The 21,376-nt window shown below is 46.0% G+C and overlaps 1 protein-coding gene across 1 annotated transcript in view; it reads right to left on the minus strand.

Moving 5' to 3' along the window:
• Positions 1-16,391, minus strand: part of PNLDC1 (PARN like ribonuclease domain containing exonuclease 1) — a 23,514-nt gene extending 7,123 nt beyond the window's left edge. The window contains exons 1-12 of the mRNA XM_004368947.2: positions 16,316-16,391; positions 15,829-15,886; positions 15,502-15,575; positions 13,053-13,092; positions 12,345-12,468; positions 12,091-12,179; positions 9,220-9,320; positions 6,933-7,009; positions 6,599-6,742; positions 6,010-6,079; positions 4,216-4,301; positions 2,994-3,049 (exon numbers count right to left, since the gene is read on the minus strand). Of these exons, the coding sequence (XP_004369004.1) occupies positions 2,994-3,049; positions 4,216-4,301; positions 6,010-6,079; positions 6,599-6,742; positions 6,933-7,009; positions 9,220-9,320; positions 12,091-12,179; positions 12,345-12,468; positions 13,053-13,092; positions 15,502-15,575; positions 15,829-15,886; positions 16,316-16,391 (995 nt within the window). The remainder of the gene's footprint in view (positions 1-2,993; positions 3,050-4,215; positions 4,302-6,009; positions 6,080-6,598; positions 6,743-6,932; positions 7,010-9,219; positions 9,321-12,090; positions 12,180-12,344; positions 12,469-13,052; positions 13,093-15,501; positions 15,576-15,828; positions 15,887-16,315) is intronic.
• Between the last annotated feature and the right edge of the window lie 4,985 nt (positions 16,392-21,376).

Consider the following 21,376-nt stretch of genomic DNA (forward strand, 5'->3'; position numbering starts at 1 on the left):
CACACTCAGTCTCTCACACACACTCAGTCTCTCACACACACTCAGTCTCTCTCAGTCTTTCATAGTCTCACACACACTCTCAGTCTGAGTCTGTCTCTCTCAGTCTCTCTCTTTCATACACACACTCACACACACTCTCACGAACACTCACACACACACTCACACACTCTCAGACTCAAACACACATTCTCACACTCACACACAGTCTCTCTCACTCTCTTCTCCCTGTAGTACCTGGCAACATAAGGACTTAACAGTTGTCCCAGGCACAGGACTGGGTTTTGGGGTGGGGGTGGGGGCATGAATCCAAGTTGAAGGGGCCTGTGAGGCAGGAATATTCAGAAGACAGTTGGTGAACTACATGTCCTGGAGCTGGTGAGGTCTGGACAGGGTTGCACACAGTGGTGGGAGCTGAAGTCGGAAGCATGGGTGAGGTCACCCAGGGATGCAGTAACACGCAAGAAGAGGGCTCAAGAGAGACCCTTCAGGGAAAATCTAAGAAATGTGTAGAAAAACAAGAGCCCACAAGGGACAAATTTTAAAACCAAAAAACCCACCAGAAAACAAGAAGTCTCGCAGAGTGTTACAACAGAAGACCAGGGAGAAGAGGCCGGACTGTCACGTGCCACAGTAAAAGCACAGCTGACGTCAGAGCACAACTACATGCCAAGCCCTGTCTCGGACGCTGTCTACAGATCGTCCCATCAAGATGACAGGCGAGTCTCCACTCGGTGACTTCACCGAGAGCAATTCCAGTGAGGGGACAATATCTGGCCGCAGTGGGCTGAGGTGAAGTAGAGGCCTCTAAAGAGGCTTGCCGTGAAGAACAAACGCAGCAGAGCTAGAGTTGAGCGTGGAGTCAAAAAGAGAACTTTTATCTTTTTCAAGTCAGGCAGCAGATTTTGATGCCGAGGGAGAGGATCTGAGGGCGAGGGAAAGGCTGGAGAGGCCCCAGAAGAGCTGGCATGGAGTAAGAGGGCTGGGGGCAGGGGCAGATGCGGAGCCCAGGAGGAGGCTAAGCCTTGGGCAGGCAGCCCGCCTTGCCACTGCGCCTCACACCTAGCAGGCAGTCATACTGTTAGGTGATGGGAGGGAAACACGATAAAAATGACAAAAACTGCAAAAATGTTCTGGGGGGGAGGCGGGAGGGATGTAAGGGATTTCGTGCCTTTCGCCTCTTATTTTCTTTAGGGAAATGGGAGGCAAGATGGCCTTCTGAGGAAGATGATGAAGCAAGAAGGGCAAGAAGAGACATCAGGTCTGAAATGACTTATGGTGTGAGAGGGAAATTATTATTATTATTATTATTAGAAATTATTAGAAAATGGCCACCAAGCAGAACATACGCCAGTGCCCACATAAATGGGCAGATGAGCAGCCAACAGGGACACAGAACACCTCACTCTTTAGACAGGCCTCTCCGTGTGCAGCTACTAACGCCACCATCTCCCTCATGTGATGTTCTGGGCCCCCGGCTGGGGAGGGACCAGCCGACGGAGCATCGCTTTTCAGGCAACATGTCCTTACACCAGCACCACCGTTATGGATTGTGTCCCCCCCAAATATATGTCAACTTGGCTACGCAATGATTCCCAGTATTGTGTGACTGTCTACGATTTGTCATCTGATGTGATTTTCCTATGTTATAAATCCTATCTCTATGATGTTAATGAGATGGGATTAGCAGCAGTTATGTTGGTGAGACACAATCTACAAGACTGGATTGTGTCTTAAGCCAATCTCTTTTGAGATATGAAAGAGAGAAGTGAGCAGACAGACATGGGGTCCTCATACCACCAGGAAAGCAGCACTGCGAACAGAGCGCATTCTTTGGACCCAGAGTTCCTGCACTGAGAAGCTCCCAGTCCACAGGAAGACTGACGAACAAGGACCTCTCTCCAGAGCCAAAAGAGAGAGAAAACCTTCTCCTGGAGCTAGTACCCTGAATTTGGACTTCTAGCCTACTAGACTGTGAGAGAATAAACTTCTTTATTGAAGCCATCCACTTGTGGTATTTTCTGTTGCAGCAGCACTAGATGACTAGGACAACCACCCACAGGGCTGAGAAGAAAAGGAGGGGCTTCTCTTGTTATAGAAAAGGGCAGAGACTGACCTAGCGATTAGGGCCATTCCTTCACTCCAAAGTTTAACCTGCCCCTGCTGTGTGGCCCACAGGAAACATCAGGGAAGAAAAGAAAAAAGGCCTGCTCCTGCAGAACTCATCACTCCAGTGAGGACAGACAGACCAAAAGAAAAGCAAAACCACTGCCAACTGAAAAGCCCAGAGAATTAAGCAGCTGTAGGCAGTCAAGAAATCAAATGACCACTGCATTAGGCAAATCTACTGCAAAAGATCTCTTTTAAGTGTTAAAGAGCAAAGATGTCACTTTGATGACAAAGGTGTGCCTGACCCAAGCCATGGTCTTTTCAGTCACCTCATATGCACGCATAAGTTGGTGAGTGAGAAAGGAAGACAGAAGAACTGATGTGTTTGAACTGTGGTGCTGGTGAAGAATACTAATATACCGTGGACTGCCAGAACAATCAGTCTTGGAAGAAATACAACCAGAATGCTCCTCAGAGGCAAGGATGAGGAAACTTCAGCTCACTTACTTTGGATACGTCTTCAGGAAAGACCAATGAAATCTCTAGGAAAGCAGGTGGTCAGTGAAAACAAGGGAAACCCTCCATGAGAAGGACTGACCCAAGAGCCACCATATGGACTCAAACATACCAACAATCACGAAGATGGTGCAGGACTGGGTCATAAGGTTGCTGTGAGTCAGCTGACTCGACGGTAACTAAGGACAGACATTTTACCAGGCTCTCTGCCCCCCAGAACAGGGTTCTCAACCTCAGAACTATGGAATCTTGGCCAATAGCAGTACTGCCACCACCATCCCACTGCCTTTGTGACAACCAAACATGTCTCAGATATTGCCCTGATTGAGAACCACTTTCTACAAGCAACTCCAAAATAATGCTTTCCTTACCTGTTAAGGACTTCATAAACTTCTGAAAGATTTGAAACCCTTGGGAAATTCAGTTCCTATAATTATGGAAAACAAATCAGGGAGAATAAAACATTTGCACTTTTTATCTACTTCAAGTGTCATCAAACGCCCATTAAAATGGCCTGGAAAATGCTAACTCCTACAACTTCCTCTTTTCAAATATTATAACTGTCCTCATTCCTTAATTATGATGTCAGGGTACCTAGTATCCTTGGGTTTCCTGTAAGGGTCCCAATAACCCAGGCTGGGGGGAGGGGCGGGGGGAAGCACAGAAACCAGCTCATACCATCTCCCTTAGAAGACAGGTTTGGAAGGGATTCTATATAAACACAGGAATCCAAGGTACTAGACCCAGGCCAAAAACCTATACTGAGAACACCAAGCGGTACAAGAACCATGGAGCAGTGCCAGGTTAATACATTCTCCAAGTTCTGTCTCATCTTGTTGGAAAGGAGCACATACCAGGTCCATCAGACCAGTCCCAAATCCTTCCCATTGCATCCCTGACAGGCATCATAGAATGCTTTCCTCACTAAAATACATCAAGTATGAACAACAGATGCCTCTGTGGGCCAAAATGTACCAAGTAACCCATTCCCATTTTGGTGGTTCCCTTCCTGAATAGTGATCTGGTTCCCTTTCTCTGTTCCTCAGTTTAATTTCTAAGCATTTAAATCAGTTGGGTCCTTCCCATTTCCACATGGACGCCCTGCCTGCACATGAGAATCACCTGGGCCCCACTGAAGTCAGATGAGAAGCTGAGCCCAGCTTCTAGGCCCAAGAATCAGTATTTAACTTCCCAGGTGATTCTACTATGCTGTCGGGGTTGAGAAGCCATTCCCTCAAGGCCAGGTAAAGGTGATGTTTCTCAGGAGTTTAAGAGGGAACCCACCCTGATGCTCTTTAAGCACTCTGCAAATATTAGGCAGGTTATCAAGCTCTAGAATACACTGTTCTGTTGTCCAATCTAAGCAAGCACCTGAACTATACACAAGTAAGTGAAAACATGGAAACTTGAGTAAAGAAGGAAAGAAAGTAATATATAAGCTAATATGACGATCCTGAGGTGCCAGAATACAAAAGGAAATTGATACCAGTTTAAAAATAAAGGGGTTCAAAGAACATTTTTAAAAAGAGAAAGAGCTAAGTGTTATGGGACCAGCAAGGTTTTCCTTAACCCAGAGAAATTTCATTAGCTTACCTTCCAGATATCCTTTGTGACAGTCTTCGTGTCAATGAGAATAGGAAACAGGTGACGGATATTCAGCTTAAACTGATCGTAGCTTTCTGAGGAGAGAGACCCAGAGAATCAGAAGTGAGCTTCTTTGTTGGTAAAAATGGTGAGGAAAATTCTCCAACCAACTTTAAATAAAGTGAGCAAAAACAAAATAAAATAGGAATTGAAAGTGTCCTTTAATCTTATCGAGGATTTCCAGTCTCCAACCAACCCGCCATCATGGTATCTAGCAGTAAAACCCAATGATTTCCACCAAGTCAGGATGTTTTCAACTGCCAGTGGCTAACAGAGTTGGGGAGTTCTAGCCAACCGAGTAAGAGGAGGAGGAACAGAGGCGTGACTGGAAACGCAGAGAGGAAATCATCGTTTGTAAATGACTGTTCGGAGAAAATCCAACAAAAACCAACTAAAATTCATTATAATGAGAAGTGGCCTGATAAAAGAAAAATAAAAACTATTAATCGGTGTATTTATCAAAGTTATACAGGCACACCATGTAAAGAGCTTCACTGCAGAACAAACTAACAAGTGCAATCCCGTTCCCTCTACCCTCCCATTTCCTATTCTCCAAAGGCAGCCACTCCCAATTGATTCTTTTGCTGTTTAATTCCTGCCTCTAAGTAGCATGCTTATGCTGCTAGTTGATTTTTTTTGTTCTAGACGCTTAGCTGTTGACTTCCCGCTAGGTAAGACGCTCATTCACTCCTTCATTCGGCCTCCACCATCACACACATTCCCCAGCACTCTCTCCCTTCCTTGCCGTGCCACCATGTCATCTCATCATTACAACCACAGCACAGCAGTCAAAGGGCTGGGATAGTCTACACCAACTTTTCCTTTCTTATACAGCTTTTGTTCTCCCAGGGATTCTTTGTTTGTTTTGCTGTTGACCTAGTTTTTTAGCGAGTGCTTATTATTAATTTTACCCGATTCTCCCCCAATTCTCCCAATCTTCTCTCAATATGCTCAAACTCAGGTGTTTTATCAATTCATTTCTTGGGGAAATGTCTCCTGGAATCTTTCACCCCTTTTAATCTAGACTGCTGTTCTCTTTACATTTATTAATTCATTTAATCCCCACAACAACTTTATGATACGGGTACTATTACTATCCCCATTTAACAGGTAAGGAAACTGAAAAGAGAGACATTAAAGCAACCTGCTCAAGAGGACTCATATACTGGGTCGGGGAGAGGATTCAGGCAGAGCTCTGGAGGCCAAGCTTCGACCATTCCGTACCCGCCACATGCCCAACAACAGACTCAGTCATGGGAACTGGGATATGGCCTAAGGCAGTACCAACACAGCCATTAAAAGGACATTTACAAGGTCTACAATGGCATAAATGCTTCGGGTTAAGTGAAAACAAGCCAATACATAATGTAATTAAACAGGTGAAATCTCACATCAGAGGAGAAAACAGAAGTGTTAGGACTAGAACTGAGATTATAGGTGACTTCTCTCCTTCACACATTTCTGGCGTTGTCCATGTGCACAGCGGGAGTGAAGATGTCTGTAATGGGGGATGGGAGTCAATTTAAAGTGGATCTGTTCCTCTCCCTTGAAGTCTCCTAGCTTCCGCTCCAGAAACACAGTAACAGCAGAGTAAAGGCCCCTGCCCGACCTCTCCAGAAACCGCAGACACCTGGAGGAGTGTGCACTTCAGGGGGCTACTTCAGGAGCACAACTGGGGACCACTCCCCTTGCCAGATGGCACATGGGGACAAAAGGAAAGGAGAAGGGCAAACACGTCCCTACCTGGGAGAGGCCTGAAGAACTTCTCGTGAAGATGCAGCAGATCCATCATCATGTTATGTCCCACTAATGGCTACATGGAGTAAATCCACAGGTTAGAGAAATGAATGAAAAAAAACAGAACAGACACCATAGATGAACAGCGGTTTCTGGCAAAGGATTTAGCTTTAGAACTTTTGGCAAGTCTAGTCACTGGATCATCCATCCTCACCCTCACCCCACCCCCACGAGAGGCAGCCCAACTGCTTAAGTGCCTATGAAAGAACAGACAGAAGAAAGTAGTAGGGGCGCGGGGCAGGATCCTGGGGAAGACACACGCAGTCCCCAGGTGGCTTTAGGTCAATCAGTACTGAAATCCCTATGTACCTCGAAGGAACAAAGAAAGAGTAATGCTTCGTATGGGACAGCCTTTCCCCAAAGTAACCTACTGTCATTTGGTGAAAGCAAGGTTAGATCCAGGAGACCACCATCAGTGAGAAGGATCACTTAAGTTAAGGAATCTGAGTTTGTTGGTGATGGATCTATCAGTATCTATAGCATCTACAAAACACTGCCGAAAAGCCAAGAAAAAGAGATTCATTTCTCCCCCTACCTTCTGGGCTTTCACCAGCATCTGGAAAAAGACAGAAAACCCCCTTGCAGAGAGAAGAATCTTCTCCTTCCAACAGCTCTCTCGCTCACAAGAAGTGTTCTCGAGACACCAGCGATGTTGTTTACTCACTTTCTTCACTGTCACCTGAAGTAAAAAGTAAGGTCAAGGTCCCGGAATCCCGGCTTACTGGTTACCACGAACGAAGGCAAGAGAAATGGTTCTTCATCTCAAAACAGAAGAAAGCAGCAAGAGAAGCCTTTCACAGAGGCCAGTGTGGCCCACAGAGAGAGACACTGGAGCCGCTAAGGACTCCCCATCCCAAGCAGGAACTCACCACTTGGTCCTTCAGGACCGTCCAGACGTTGGAGAGGGCTTGCCGCAGTACTAACTGGACCTCAAAGGCCTGGAATCCTGTGGAAAGGAGACAGGCTATCACAGAGTGCCACCACAGACCTGGAACAGCATCCCACTTCCCCCGGAAAAGCAGCCCAGGGAAGAGCTAACGGATGGAGCAAGCGAAAAAAGGCAGCTCCCCAGTTTCCTGAAGCTCCAGAGTCCCCGTGATCACGGCATGATCTAGTGCAGCTTCTCAACGTTTCTGGTCTCAGGGCCACTCAAGTTACTGAGGACCCCAAAAAATGTTTGTCTGTAAGAGTTACAGGTATTGACATCTACCATGTTAAAAATAAAACCTCTAAGTTAACTTTTTGAAATTTTCTTTTAAAGTAACAATAAACCCATGGTACATTAGCATAAGTAACATTTTTAATGAAAAGTAAGTACTTTTCTCACTAAACAAATTGAGTGAGATGACTGGCATTGTTTTACATTTTTGCAAATCACTTTAATGTCTGGCTGGAATCTTTTTATCTGCTTCTACATTCAAGCTGTTGTAATAGGTTGCTGTCATGGAAGCATGCAATGAAAATGCAGCCTCAAACAGATAATGCAGTTAGAAAAGGGAAAGAATTACCAGCCTTATCAAATTACTCTGCAAATTCTTCCTTAATACTGCACCAAAACTCAACAGGTGATAGTTTCTTAAAGATTAGTTGCAATGTAGAATCTGACAATGAACTTCCCGTACTGTTACATGAAAACCCACTGGTCTGTCTTGCACTTTGAATGGATCTTTTACCCATAATTTTATAACATCACGATTGGTTGTTTGGAAAACACTGGTTTGCTAAGTTATGCAGGTCTTCCAAATGGGCACGCATTTCATTACACGATACCAACAAAAGACCCTGGTAACTATCCCCACACTGATCTCATCAGGAAAGGCCCTGGGAACTGTCAAGCTTACGGTGATAGATGCAAGTTTTCCAAATTTTCAGGTTTTGACTGAAAGCTCAAATTTTATCACTAATAAATACTGTCAGTTATTTTCCTTCAAGTGACAGACTCCTTTTCATCTGAGAAAATGAAAAACACCTAAGTCTAAAGAACCCGTTCCTCCAAGTGAGGATGATGCGTGAAAAAGAGTGGCTAATCCAGCTGTCAGCTCGAAACCACGTAAGCGCTTCTCAAGACAACACCGGTACGCACTTACGGACACAGCGGCAGTGTTTGATGCACACTTATTATGACACGCTGAATATTAAAAAGACGTGTGATCAAAGACGGAGATTTAATAAAATCAATAATTATTTCTTCACCAAGCAGCTTAAGTAAAACTGACTTGCTCTTTTTAACTGCATGCACGTGGTTGGCGCCACAGGTTTACCTAGCACTGCTGCAGCACCACCTGTGCGAACGGCGAAGTGGTAACGGCAAGCAGTACCTGATTTTCTGACAAGCTCTGATCTCCTGGAAAGGGTCTCAGAGAGCCCCAGGTCCACAGATCAGACAAGACGAACTGCCTGTCTAGGGCACGTTCATTCTGAGTCCACGTTTCATCGTGGGGAAAGGTTTCAGAGATTAAGGAAAGTGCTTAAGATCAAAGAACACAGGGCGGTCAGGGTCGGTGTTACGGACTGAACTGTGTCTCCCCAAAATATGTATTGTCAATCCTAACCTCTATGCCTGCGGTTATAATCCCACTTGGGAAAGGGCTGCCTTTGTTACGTTAATGAGGCAGGACTGGTGCAGTGTTCTGAGCTATAAAGGAGACTAACAAGCAAGCAAGTGAAGCAGATGGTGTAAAAGAGATGCCAAGACACATGGAGATCTCCAAGGAACCAGGAGCAGATGCTAAAGAGACAAGGGCCTTCCTCCAGAGCCAAGAGAGAGAGAAAGCCTTCCCCTAGAGCTGGCACCCCGAATTCAGACTTCTAGCTTCCTAAAACTGTGAGAAAATAAATGTCTGTTTGCTAAAGTCACCCACGTGTGACATTTCTGTTATAGCAGCACTAGCTAAATAAAACAGTCGGCATAAAAAGGACGGCTCTGAACAGAAATTTACTTCCTAGCCTTAATATTCAAAGTAGCTAAAAAGCCTCCAGCTTTTCTATTCAGGCCAGAGCTTTGTCTAAGCCCAGAGCTACTTATCTTCTCAGCTAACACTGGCATCAGGCCCACTGGTTGGGGATCCGGGCCCAGGGACCCAGGGGAAGAGACAGCCCACTATCCCAAATGGCTGGCCCATGATAGGGGCCTGCCCCAACGCCCCTCACGCCTACCAGCGATGCCAGGGAGAGTCATCCAATCGCCTTCCTCCGCCAGGGCCAGCCACCGCGTCACTTTGTCAATTACCACCTTGATTTGGTCTTTATCCAAAGAACTGAAAAGATGGCACAGGAAAGCGGAAACATTAGTGACATCACGCTAGAACTATAAGACAACCTCGAATGGGTCCGAGATCGCCAGTGTTGACACTGGGAGCTAGGGAAGAAAATGGACCCCAAAAGTTCATTTATTTCCAGGTCTCATCATGCCACCGGAAGCCAGACCCTTGGCCCACGTGCTTCCAAGCGTTCCTGGGAACACATCAGGTCCCGTTTCACTTCCCTAGGACTTCAGAGGAGAAGGTACAGGGATTTGGTCAGTACTGGGCGTTGCTATCAGTACTGGCTCTTTATGCCACTTTCAGAGGTGGGGAAGCACCACTTGGTGAACAAGGGAAGGGCAGAGGCTCCAGTCAATATACCCTCTCCTGGGTTAGAGATATGAGAACATCATGTTATCTGGAGATAAGACCTTTTCCCAACACTTCAAAATAACAGAAGGTTGAAGACTCAAACTGTGTTTTTCCAGTACAAAGAGCTACATTTTAATATGAAAACCACCAACTAGGATTAAAAAAAAACAACAAAAACTCCAACAATACATAAAAGAATTACTGGACCAGATAATCAATCATAACATTTCAGAGTTACAAGCTAATTTAACTCCCTTCATGATAAAGGGAAAAAAATCTAAAGCCCAAAAGAGCTTAACTGACTTGTTCACAATCACCCACCGAGTTCAGAACAGTGGCCGGAGCAGCACTCAGCAGCCTGCTCTGCCTGTCACACCACCCTGCTCTGCCTGTCACACCACCCTGCCCGCCCACCTTGGTCACCCAGACTCTTAACTCCACAGCAGTCCTGGGTTTAAGTACAAAGTCTCAAGGACTATGCTTGGTACTGGGACCAAAGACAGGAGGCAGATATCCTGTCCTGAGGGAACACCAGAGCCAATCCACCCACGCCGAGGCATGAGTTCGTAAGTCCGTGCACAGCGCACAACTCGGGCAGCCAAAGTTACCCAGGATCCACCCTTCGAGCAGTCCTGGGGTTCTCTCTTCCTCACCCCGCTCACAGCGCCAATCGTGCAAACCAGTCCAAGGAAACTAAGATCACCCACCTCTGACGCCAGATTGTGCAGTGGATGACGGGTCCCACCCCGCACACCAACTGCATTATTTGGAAATCTCAGCTTCCCTTCCCTGTTCAGTTCAGACCCTAGCTACTCACGCAAGCCTCCCGTGCCCCAGCCACCCAAGGACGGGCCATTGGATACCGGCTGCAAGCTTGGGAGCCCCTCTGGACTCCCTCCACTTCCAGCTGTCTGCTCCCCCTGTTCCTCTGGGTCCAATAATGCGCTGGAACAGTTCATGGAGCTGGCAGAAGACACCATACCTGCAGTAACAGCTTTAATATAACAAACAGGATACAAATGAAGAGACACATAGGGCAAGGTCCAGGAGGGCTCCCAGTTCAGAACTTCTACGTCGCCGGGAAACGTACTTACTCTCCTGAGAGCAGGTATTTGCTCTCACCAACCCAGAAGCTCCCCTGAGCCGCCGTGTTCCACGGCCTTTATTGGCCAGTCCACACGTTCATTATGTCACCAGCTGGGCTCCCTAGCCAGACGGGCGCCCAACAAACCCTCAGGTGTAGTCGAGACACCTCAATTATTATGAGATCCCTTACAGTGATTCTTCCAGAAACCAAGGGCCAAGGCCAGGTGAGGGGATTCACTGCCCCACACCCCTCAGAAGATCCCAGGGAAGACCAACCCAACATCTCCCAGTAGTCTGACAGAGCCTTTGTTCTTCCCTCCGGTGCTGGAACACAGCTCCTGTTTCTTTATATGAGCACCCAATTAAGAGTCAGTTTTTTCTTTGTCCTTCACTTTTAAACACTAAAACCACACTCAGTGCAGGGAGAGGGTCACCTGGGAGCTGGACCTGATGGAGGAGACAGCTGAACACCATTTTTCACCTCAAGTGTAGGAAAGGAATCATCAGCCCCACAGAGGGTCTATTCTGACTAAGCACACGCGTCTTCTCATCAGCTTTCTCCTGCCAACAGTGTACCCAGTGGCGGATTATCCAACAGGCTAGGTAAGCACAGTGCCTTCCCTGCTTACCAGATGGTGTATAGTGAACAATTTCACAATTTTCACCACATCAAAGACTCTGCTTCTAGGTATGGCTGGCATCTGTCTCTCTCTCAAACCCATAGCACCTTCCTGCAGAATCTTGTTCTTAACCACTGCAGCACCAGGGACCCACAGATTAGTAAATAAGCACACATCAGCCCGTGCATACCTTGCTTACTGGTTAACCCGTCCGTGTGACTGTAGTGAACGATTTCTTGTGGGTTTCACCAACAGTGACGGATTAACCAGTAAGCAGGGTACGCACAGGCTGATATGTAGGTACCTTTGATGTAGTGAAACCCATGTGAAATCATTCAGTACAGCTTGGTAAGTAAGTGCAAGTCAGCCCATGTCTATCTTGCTTACTGGTTCATCTGTCCCTGTCAGGACTGTAAACTTGAAAAGAGGTTTTGAATCTGTACGAAGGTGCTGTGGGTTTAGGAGACAGACGCCAGCCATACCTAGAAGCAGAATCCAATTTCACCTGGGTTTCACCACCAAGAATGGATTAAAAAAATTTCACATGGGTTTCATCGCATCTTTGGTTGGTAAATTTTTCAGTACAGATTAGTAATTATGCACAAATCAGCCCATGCGTACCTTGCTTATTGGATAATCCCGGCCCTGAGCGTACCTATCCACAGGAATGACAAAATCCAAAAGACACTGGGTGAAATCGGCTCTACCTGCGAACTCTCCAGTTCCCGCTCAGGATACTATGTTTAATTTTCTTCTCCTGTTCTTCATTCATATATGGGATTCCATTTTTGAGAAACTAAAAAAGCAAGGAGAGTGGTCTGAGTATTCTCTGTGCCAGGAGTGAAAAGAAGCCTTTCCGTTCACGTGAACAAGTAAGACAGGGGAAAGAAAAGCTGGACGACAGACCAGTTAGAGCAGATAACTTTTGTAACGGTCCCACTTCCCTCCTCCAGTGCCATACCTTGTTATAGTCAAAGCCATACTGATTCAAGAATTGAACACTAGAAGCCTGGAAAGAGAATTCTGAATCCAAAATCCCAAACGTTGTAGGGAAGAGAAAGAAGTTACACGAATGGGCTACATACCTATAAAAAAGAGAAACAGAAGGAGAAAAAGCCGAAACCATGTGTCACATGCTGGCTCGCGAAGCAGGCTTCGGAGCGGGCTCTGAACGTCTGCTATGTTTCAAGTACTATGATTGGCACTGAGGGACCAAAGAGATGAGGCACAGACTTGCCCTCAGGGAACAGTCTCCACAGGGACAGACCGTGAACGCTGTACTGTGACAGATGGCGTCTGCCCTGACAGATGGAACGTCCCTTCTGACTGGTGGGGGCCTGCCATCTACCAGGTCGGCATTTTAAACATCACCCTCATCATAACACGCTGTGGTAATTGCTCTAACGAAGGTGCACAGACCAACAACGGAAACAGGGAAGGGGGCACTAGGGCACAGAGCAGGGTGTCGGGAAAGGCCCCGCAGGAAAGGCACTGCTTCCGGAGACTGGCAGGGTGAGCTGGGATTCACAGAGGAGGACACGGAAGCAGGAGGGAATATGGAGCGTCTGTGGCACAAGGGTCAGCCACCTGCGGTAAAACTTGAAGGGCAGCAGTTGTAGAAAATAAACGAGCAAGAGCCGCATGTTTTGCAAAAGGTCTTTATACATACTTGTTGGACTCTCCTTTGACACTGGAAAACACAGACAACCCTAGAAAAATGACAATAGAGAGAATAAATACCTAGGCGACCTGAAGTTCCCCACAAAGACAAAACATTCTGGGCAGTGCTTTGCATCCCAAGATACTACCCTGGGCTTTAGAATAGTGTAACTTAACGTTTAAAAAAAAGGAGAAAATTAGAAAGTCAAATCTTTAGGCACATTCTTGCCTCAGGATAAACATTAACGAACTCTAATCGACTCACCACAAAAGCATGATATAGTGGAAGAGTCAAGAACAGTTCAAGCCGTCAGAGCCACAGAGAGTTGTTTCAGAAGACAATCAGCCTCATAATTCAAAAAAGTTCATTATTTTCCAACATACTAACTTACAAACAGCACATTTAGTTGAAATCTTACTTAAAAAAAAAAAACCGATAGGAAAACAAAAATAGGCAACTACTACACACACCACACACACACACACACACACACACACAAATTCAGCCTATTGAGTCTAGGCAGGAGGAAGATTAAAGACAGATTTGAAGTATGTTAACTATGGAATTGTAACTCACACCGAAATTGCTGAAGTATAATTGTGGATGGTTCTTCAAAGTAAACATTAAATTAACAATTTTACAGTTTCAGAACCAACCAGAGGAAACATCGGAAACCCTAAAGTGAAAGATTTATACATTTAGCTGCTTTAAGATGTCTGTATTGTTCCAAAAAAGCCACACACAAAGTGAAAAAGACTTCAAAGTAGGCAGAACAATAGAAACATGTAACCAAGAGCTATTCCTCCGTTCTTTTCAGAGGTCTTAACTGTGAGAAAAGCCACCATAACAGAAAACTAGCAAAGAACAAGAACAGACAATTCAGAGAACAAACATACAGATGTTCACTTTCACTCATATCAAACACATGGGTCAACAAAATCCTGCCCACAGCCTGTTCCTGTGAATAAAGTTTTATTGGCGTGAACAGCCATGTCCGTTCGTTCACACACTATGTATGGCTGATTTCACACTACAGTGGCAGAATTAAGCAGCTGGAACTCAGTCTCTGGGTGATGCAAACAGTTAACAGGCTTGGCTGCTAACCAAAAGGTTGGTAGTTCAAATCCACTCAGAAGCACCTTGGAAAAAAGGCCTGGCAAACTACTTCCAAAAAATCAGCCATTTAAAACCCTGTGGAGCACAGTGCTGCTCTGACACACACATAGCGTTGCCATGAGTCGGAATCAGCTTGGCAGCATCAACTATTTGCTTTGTTTTGTTTTTAACAAAGCCGGTATGGCCCACAAAGCCTAAAACACTATACAGCCCTTTACAGAACAAGTTGGCCGACCTCTGTGTTTTAAAACGTAAATCAAAATAGCAATTTGATCATGTTTCCTCTACTAGGTAGGCAAAAATTTTAAGACTGATAATACCCAGTGTTTGTGAGGGAAACAGACACATTCACTGCTGCTGTTAGTGGAAATCACCGTAAACTCTGTGGATGGTTGGCAGCAAGAGAAGCAGCCCTGGTGCCAGAGTGGTTAAACACTCAGTTGCTAACCTAAAGCTAGGCAGTTCAAACCCACCAGCTGCTCTGCAGGAGAAAGATGTGGCAGTTTGTTTCCATAAAGATTACACAGTCTTGGAAACCCTACTGGGCAGTTCTGCTCTATCCTATAGAGTCGCTATGAATCAGAATTGACTCAACGGCAATGGGTTTGGTTCATAGCTTCAATCTAGTTCGACTCTCTGCTGAGAAGGTGCATTTTCACCCCTAATATACTGAATCAGAATCTACAGTTTAACAAGATCCTCAAGTGATTCTTATGTACACATGCCACACCTGGGGATCTTGTTAAACCGTAGATTCTGATTCAGTATATCTGGGATGGAAACGCACATTCTCAGCAGAGGGTTGAGCTGGAACAAACCGGCTCAAGACACTCGTTTGGTTTTGGGTTGGGCAGGAAGGGGAACGGTTTGACAACACACATCGATACTGTAAAGCACAGGTTCTCTAACACTACCATTCCACTCCTACAAGTACAGCAGATGCATATAATCACAGAAGTGCGTTGTTGTTAGGTGCCATCAAGTTGTCCGACTCACAGCGGCCCTACAGGACACAGCAGAACTCCCCCATAGGCTTTCCAAGGAGCAGCTGGGGGATTCGAACTGCTGACCTTTTGGTTAGCAGCCGTAGCTCCTAACCACTGCACCACCAGTGCTCCAAGTTCTCCATGCCTCCCCGTCAGGAAATCGAACCCTGGTCTCCCGCGTGACAGGTGGGGATGCTTACCGCTATACTAACCACGGCCAAAACCAAAACAAGCCTGCAAAACGATACCCGCTATCTCTAAAAAGTGTCAAAGCTGTTTTTACCAGTAGGACACACAAGGACAGTGAAAGTATCTTTTTCCATAACTCATAACGCACAGCTGAGTGTTTAACTCACCAATCTGACAGATTGTAAATTGCCGGACACTCTGCCGGGTCTTTAGATACCACTCCGATGGCAAATCAAACAGGCTGTAGAAAGAGGCATGTCACTCCACTGGCAATGCTGTCTGTTCTCCCCCTCAGCCCCTCCGCCAGGGCAGCGCTCTTCCCTGTTACACAACTAGGGAACAGACACTCCGGCGTCTAGTGCGCAGGGCCGGCCCGGCACGTGGGGGCGCCCAACATCTAGACGTCCTGCCCCCAACCCGACGCCAAGATGGCACCCGGAGGTGACAGAGATCGGTCACCTCGAAGCTCAGCTCCAAGCCAGCTTTGGCTTTACCTGATCTGCTCGGGCCCGGAGAGGTTGGAGCGAAGGCCGGTGAACTCTATGTCCAGACCTGGGGCGGGCATAAAGAACAAAAGTCCCACGGAGGCCCTGGCACCGGTATTTATGCCCTAAACGCTTCAGGTGGCAAGCGTTCTTGGTGCCCAAGAAGCTAAGTACGATCAGGAGGGGGCATGGAGGCAACCGAAGTACAGAGAGGCCTGGCCATCACGGTCCGTCCGCCTAGCCCCGCTGGGACCAGCGGGCTCTGCCGACAGCGCGGGGGTGTGACGCGCTCACCTCCCTACCCTGGGCGCCCTGGGACCCCCGGGCCGGGCCGGGCCTTCCTTGGAGTGGCGACCCTCAAGGGCGCGGAGACCCAGGCCTGGGCCCGGCGCCCGTCTCTGCTTTCTAGTCTCCCCGTCCGCGGCGCCCCCTGACCTCCCATCCCCTCCCCTCGCCGCCCCCTGCGGGTCCCCACCGGACATCCCCAGCGCCTTACCCACGAAGTCCGCGCCGAGGACCAGCTCCTGCAGCAGGGGCAAAACCTGCTCAAACTCCTTGGCGCCCACGTCCATGGCTACGCACGTCCTAGAAGGCTCCAGTGGAAGCCACGTGGAGCCGCGTGCTCCTCACTTCCGCCCGCCTGCCGGCAGCGCTGCCGCCTTAAAGGGCGCGCACCAGGCCGGAACGGACCACGCTGCCATGGTCCCCTACGCGCAGCCCGGCTCCGTATCTCCCTACAGGTGTTTGAATTTACAACTTGCTCACAAAGGGCTGTAACCTCCGGGTGGTGCAAACAGTTAGCCCACTTGATTGCTAACCAGTCCACCCAGAGGCACTTCCAAAGAAAGGCCTGGAGATCTACTTCCAGAAAACCAGACACTGAAAACCCTATGGAGCATAGTTGTACTCTGACACACATGGGGTCGCCGTGAGTGATTCCCTCCATGGCAACTGGTTTTTTAAACAGCACCTTAAGGAATGGCAAGTGGATACACATGTACTGTAAAGCTGCCGCCGATGAGGCTGGAAGGACCACATATTGTCTGTATTTTAAATCATCATCCCCTTCCCCAACTTCTTCATCAGTGTGTTGGTCTGTCCCCATCCCTTCCACCTGATGCCTTTTCCCTCACCTTGCTTTGTTCACATCACCATTGTCTTTATAATACCTTGTATCATACTTTGCACACAAAAGCCTCAAGAATTGCCCATTAAGTTGAAGAAACCTTAGTTGGTGCGTAGAGACTATCTAGTACAATCATACACCTGAAGAAATCCCCACCGACAGCGACACTTACAAGTGAACCCTTCTTTTGTCACTGCCCATTTCCAAAGCTGCTAGTTCAGTCCATGCTCTTCCTATACTTCCTCCCTTGAGTCCCAGACTTCTGTTTCGACAGCCTTCTCCAACAGTGGTCTTCAAAATGAGGTGCTCACATCAATCTTTAAGACGAGGGAAGAAAATACTGGAATTACATCTTTTAAAGTGTCTCCACTGTGACACTTATTGATCACAAGGGAAAATATTTAAGCAATTGGATTATGAAGGCTTCCCAGAATCAATCACATTTCTTTTAATGTCGGTGCTTACAGATTTGTGCTTACCTTTTAAAAATGGAATACTCAATTGGGGAAAAGACAGTCTCTTTAACAAATGGTGCTGGCATAACTGGATATCCATCTGCAAAAAACTGTAACAAGACCCATACCTCACACCATGCACAAAAACTAACTCAAAATGGATCAAAGACTTAAATATAAAATCAAAAACAATAAAAATCATGGAAGAAAAAATAGGGACAACGCTAGGAGCCCTAATACATGGCATAAACACAATATGAACCATAAGTAACAATCTACAAGCGCCAGAAGAGAGACTAGATAACTGGGAGCTCCTAAAAATCAAACACTTATACTCATCAAAAGACTTCACCAAAAGAGTCAAAAGACAACCCTACAGACTGGGAAAAAATTTTTGGCTACAAATCTGATCAGCATCTAATCTCTAAAATCTACAATATACTGCAAAACCTCAGCAACAAAAAGACAAACCCATTAAAAATAGGCAAAGGATATGAACAGGCACTTTGCCAAAGAAGATATTCAGGCGGCTAACAGACACATGAAGAAATGCTCAGTATCATTAGCCATTAGAGAAATGCAGATCAAAACTACAATGAGATATCGTCTCACCCCAACAAGGCTAACATTAATCCAAAAAACACAAAATAATAAATGCTGGAGAGGTTGTGGAGAGACTGGAACATTTATACACTGTTAGTGGGAATGTAAAATGGTACAACCACTTTGGAAATCAATTTGGCACTTCCTTAAAAAGCTAGAAGTAGAAGTACCATATGATCCAGCTATCCCGGTCCTTGGAATATATCCTAGAGAAATAAGAGCCGTCACACGAATAGATATATGCACACCCATATTCATTGCAGCACTGTTCACAATAGCAAAAAGATGGAAACAACCTAGGCGCCCATGAGCAGATGAATGGATAAACAAATTATGGTATATCCACACAATGGAATACTGCACAACGATAAAGAACAACGATGAAGCTGTGAAACATAACATGGAGGAAGCTGGAGGTCATTATGCTGAATGAATTCAGTCAGTCACGGAAGGACAAATATTGTATAAGACCACTATTATAAGAACTCAAGAGAAGGTTTAAACACAGAAGAAAACATTCCTTGATGGTTACAAGGGTGGGAGGGAGGGTGAGGGTTATTTACTAACTAGATAGTAGATAAGAATTATCTTAGGTGAAGGGAAGGACAGCAGTCACTACAGGGGAAGTCAGCACAACTGGACTAAACCAAGGCTAAGAAGTTTAATACAATCAAACACTTTGAGGGACAGAGTATAGGGGTAGGAGTCCGGGGACCATGCTTTCAAGGGAGATCTGGGTCAACTGGCATAACAAAGCTTACTAAGAAAATGTTCTGCATCCTACTTTGGTGAGTGGCGTCTGGGATCTTAAGAGCTTGCAAGCGGCCATCTGAGATGCATCGATTGGTCCCAACCACCTGGAGTAAAGGAGAATGAAGAGCACCAAAGACACAAGGAAAGTATTAGCCCAAGAGACAGAAAGGGCCACATAAACCAGAGACTTCATCAGCCTGAGACCAGAAGAACTAGACAGTGCCCTGACAGGAAACACAACAGAGAGTCCCAGATGGAGCAGGAGAAAGGTGGGGTGCAGCACTCAAATTCTAGTAGGAACACCAAACTTAATGGTCTTACTGAGACTGCAGGAACCCCAGAAAGCACAGCCCCTGATTCTCTATCAGCCCAGAACTAATTTCCGAGGCCGACTCTTCAGACAGGGATTGGACTGGACTGTGGGACATAAAGTGATACTCACGTGGAGTGTGCCTCTTAGCTCAAGTAGATACAAGAGACTAAATGGGAAGCTTCTGTCCGGAGGTGAGATGGGAAGGCAGAGAGGGTTAGGAGCTGGTTGAACGGACATGGGGAAATCAGGGGTAGAAAGGAGGAGTGTGTTGTCACAGTATGGGGAGAGCAATTAGAGTCACATAACAATGTATGTATAAATTTTTGTATAGGAAAAAGTAAAAATAGAATACTCAGATTGACAGTAGCATTACATTTCACTTCTAAATAAATTTATCATTGGGGTTGTTGTTGTCTGCCTACAAGTCAATTCCAACTCATACCAACCCTATAGAACAGAGTAGAACTGCTCCATAGGGTTTTCTAGGCTGAAATCTTTGTGGGAGCAGATTGCCAGATCTTTTCTTCCATGGAGCCACTGGTGGGTTCGAACTGCCAACCTTTCAGTTAGCAGCCAAGCGCTTAACCATTACACCACCTGGGCTCCTTATCATTGGGGTATACCTTTAAAAATTGGAAACAATGCTCTAAAATCTTCCTTAAATGGTATAACTTCTTCCTCCTTAAATTTATCTGAAATAGAAATAGTTAACTCCTTTCAGAGAACTGCCGTTGATTCCCATCTACCCAAGCTTCAGTTTTACATTAACTTGGATGCACGTCAAGTTTTAGCTACCTAGTAAGTTTCCACTTGATGGCAAATTTAGCATACACTAACGCTGCTGTCTCCGCATCCACTCTGTAGCTCCTCACAGCACTCCTATCTGCTTTCAGACTTGGTTGTCTGCCTGTTAGGATCCAGAAACGCACTAGCAATGCCCAGTCGAGGTTAGCATTTGCTCCTTTTTTCTTTACATTACTGACAATGTTTATATTTCAACTGATAATGACGTTCCCTATTTAAAAAAAAAAAAAACACCCTGTCTTAGGCTGGGTTCTCTAGAGGAGTATCTTAGTCATCTAGTGCTGCTGTAACAAATACCACAAGTGGATGGTTTTAACAAAGAGAAGTTTATTCTCTCACAGTCCAGTAGGCTACAGGTCCAAATTCAGGGCATCAGCTCCAGAGGAATGCTTTCTCCGTCACCTCTGGAGGAAGGTTGGTGTCATCAATCCTCTCTTGGTCTGGGAGCTTCTCTGCGCAGGATGCAGGTCCTCAGGTCCAAAGGATGCACTCTGCTTCTGGCACTGCTTTCTTGGTGGTATGAGGTTCCCGTGTGTCTCTGCTTGCTTCTCTTTTATATCTCAAAAGAGACGGGGTTAAGACACTGTCTAATCTTGTAGACCTCATCAGTATAACTGCCACTAATCCATTTTATTACATCATAGTGATAAGACTTTACAACACATAAGGAAATCACATCAGATTACAAAATGATACACGATCACACAATACTGGGAATCATGACCCAGTCAAGCTGACAGATATTTTTGGGGGACACAATTCAAACCCTGACAAGTAGCAAAAACAGTGAAGCGTATACGTAAATATGTACATTAAAAAAAAAAAAAAAAAAACCATTGCTGTCAAGTCAATTCTGACTCATAGTGACCCTATAGGACAGAGTAGAACTGCCCTATAGGGTTTCCTAGGCTGTAATCTTTATAGAAGCAAATTGCCACATCTTTCTCCCATGTAGTGGCTGGTGGGTTTCAACTGCTGACCTTTCAGTTAGCAGCCAAGCACTTAACCACTGCGCCACCAGGGCTCCTTATAAATATATAGCTTTATTTCCAGGAAACGGCTCATGCATCTGTGGAGGCTAGTAAGTCCCAAATCCGTGGGTCAGGCAGCAGGCTGGAGGCTTCTCCTGACTTACAAGTGTGTCCGTTGGAGCCAGGAACCCTGCACTGAGAAACTTCTTGACCCAGGAAGACTGATGACAAGGATCTTCCCCCAGAGTCAACAGAGAGAGAAAGCCTTCCCCTGGAGCTAACATGGAAGCCCTGGTGGCATAGTGGTTAAGAGCTATGGCTTCTAACTAAAAAGTTGGCAGTTCAAATCCACCAGGTGCTCCTTGGAAACTCTATGGAGCAGTTCTACCCTGTCCTATAGGGTCACTATGAGTTGGAATTGACTTAACTACAATGGGTTTGGTTTTTTGGTTTTGAAGCTGACACCCTGAATTTGGACTTCTAGCCTCTTAGACTGTGAGAGAATAAATTTCTCTTTTTTAAAGCCATCCAC

The sequence above is a fragment of the Trichechus manatus genome, unplaced genomic scaffold (assembly GCF_000243295.1).
Source record: "Trichechus manatus latirostris isolate Lorelei unplaced genomic scaffold, TriManLat1.0 scaffold00002, whole genome shotgun sequence".
In the NCBI taxonomy this organism is placed as follows: domain Eukaryota; kingdom Metazoa; phylum Chordata; class Mammalia; order Sirenia; family Trichechidae; genus Trichechus; species Trichechus manatus.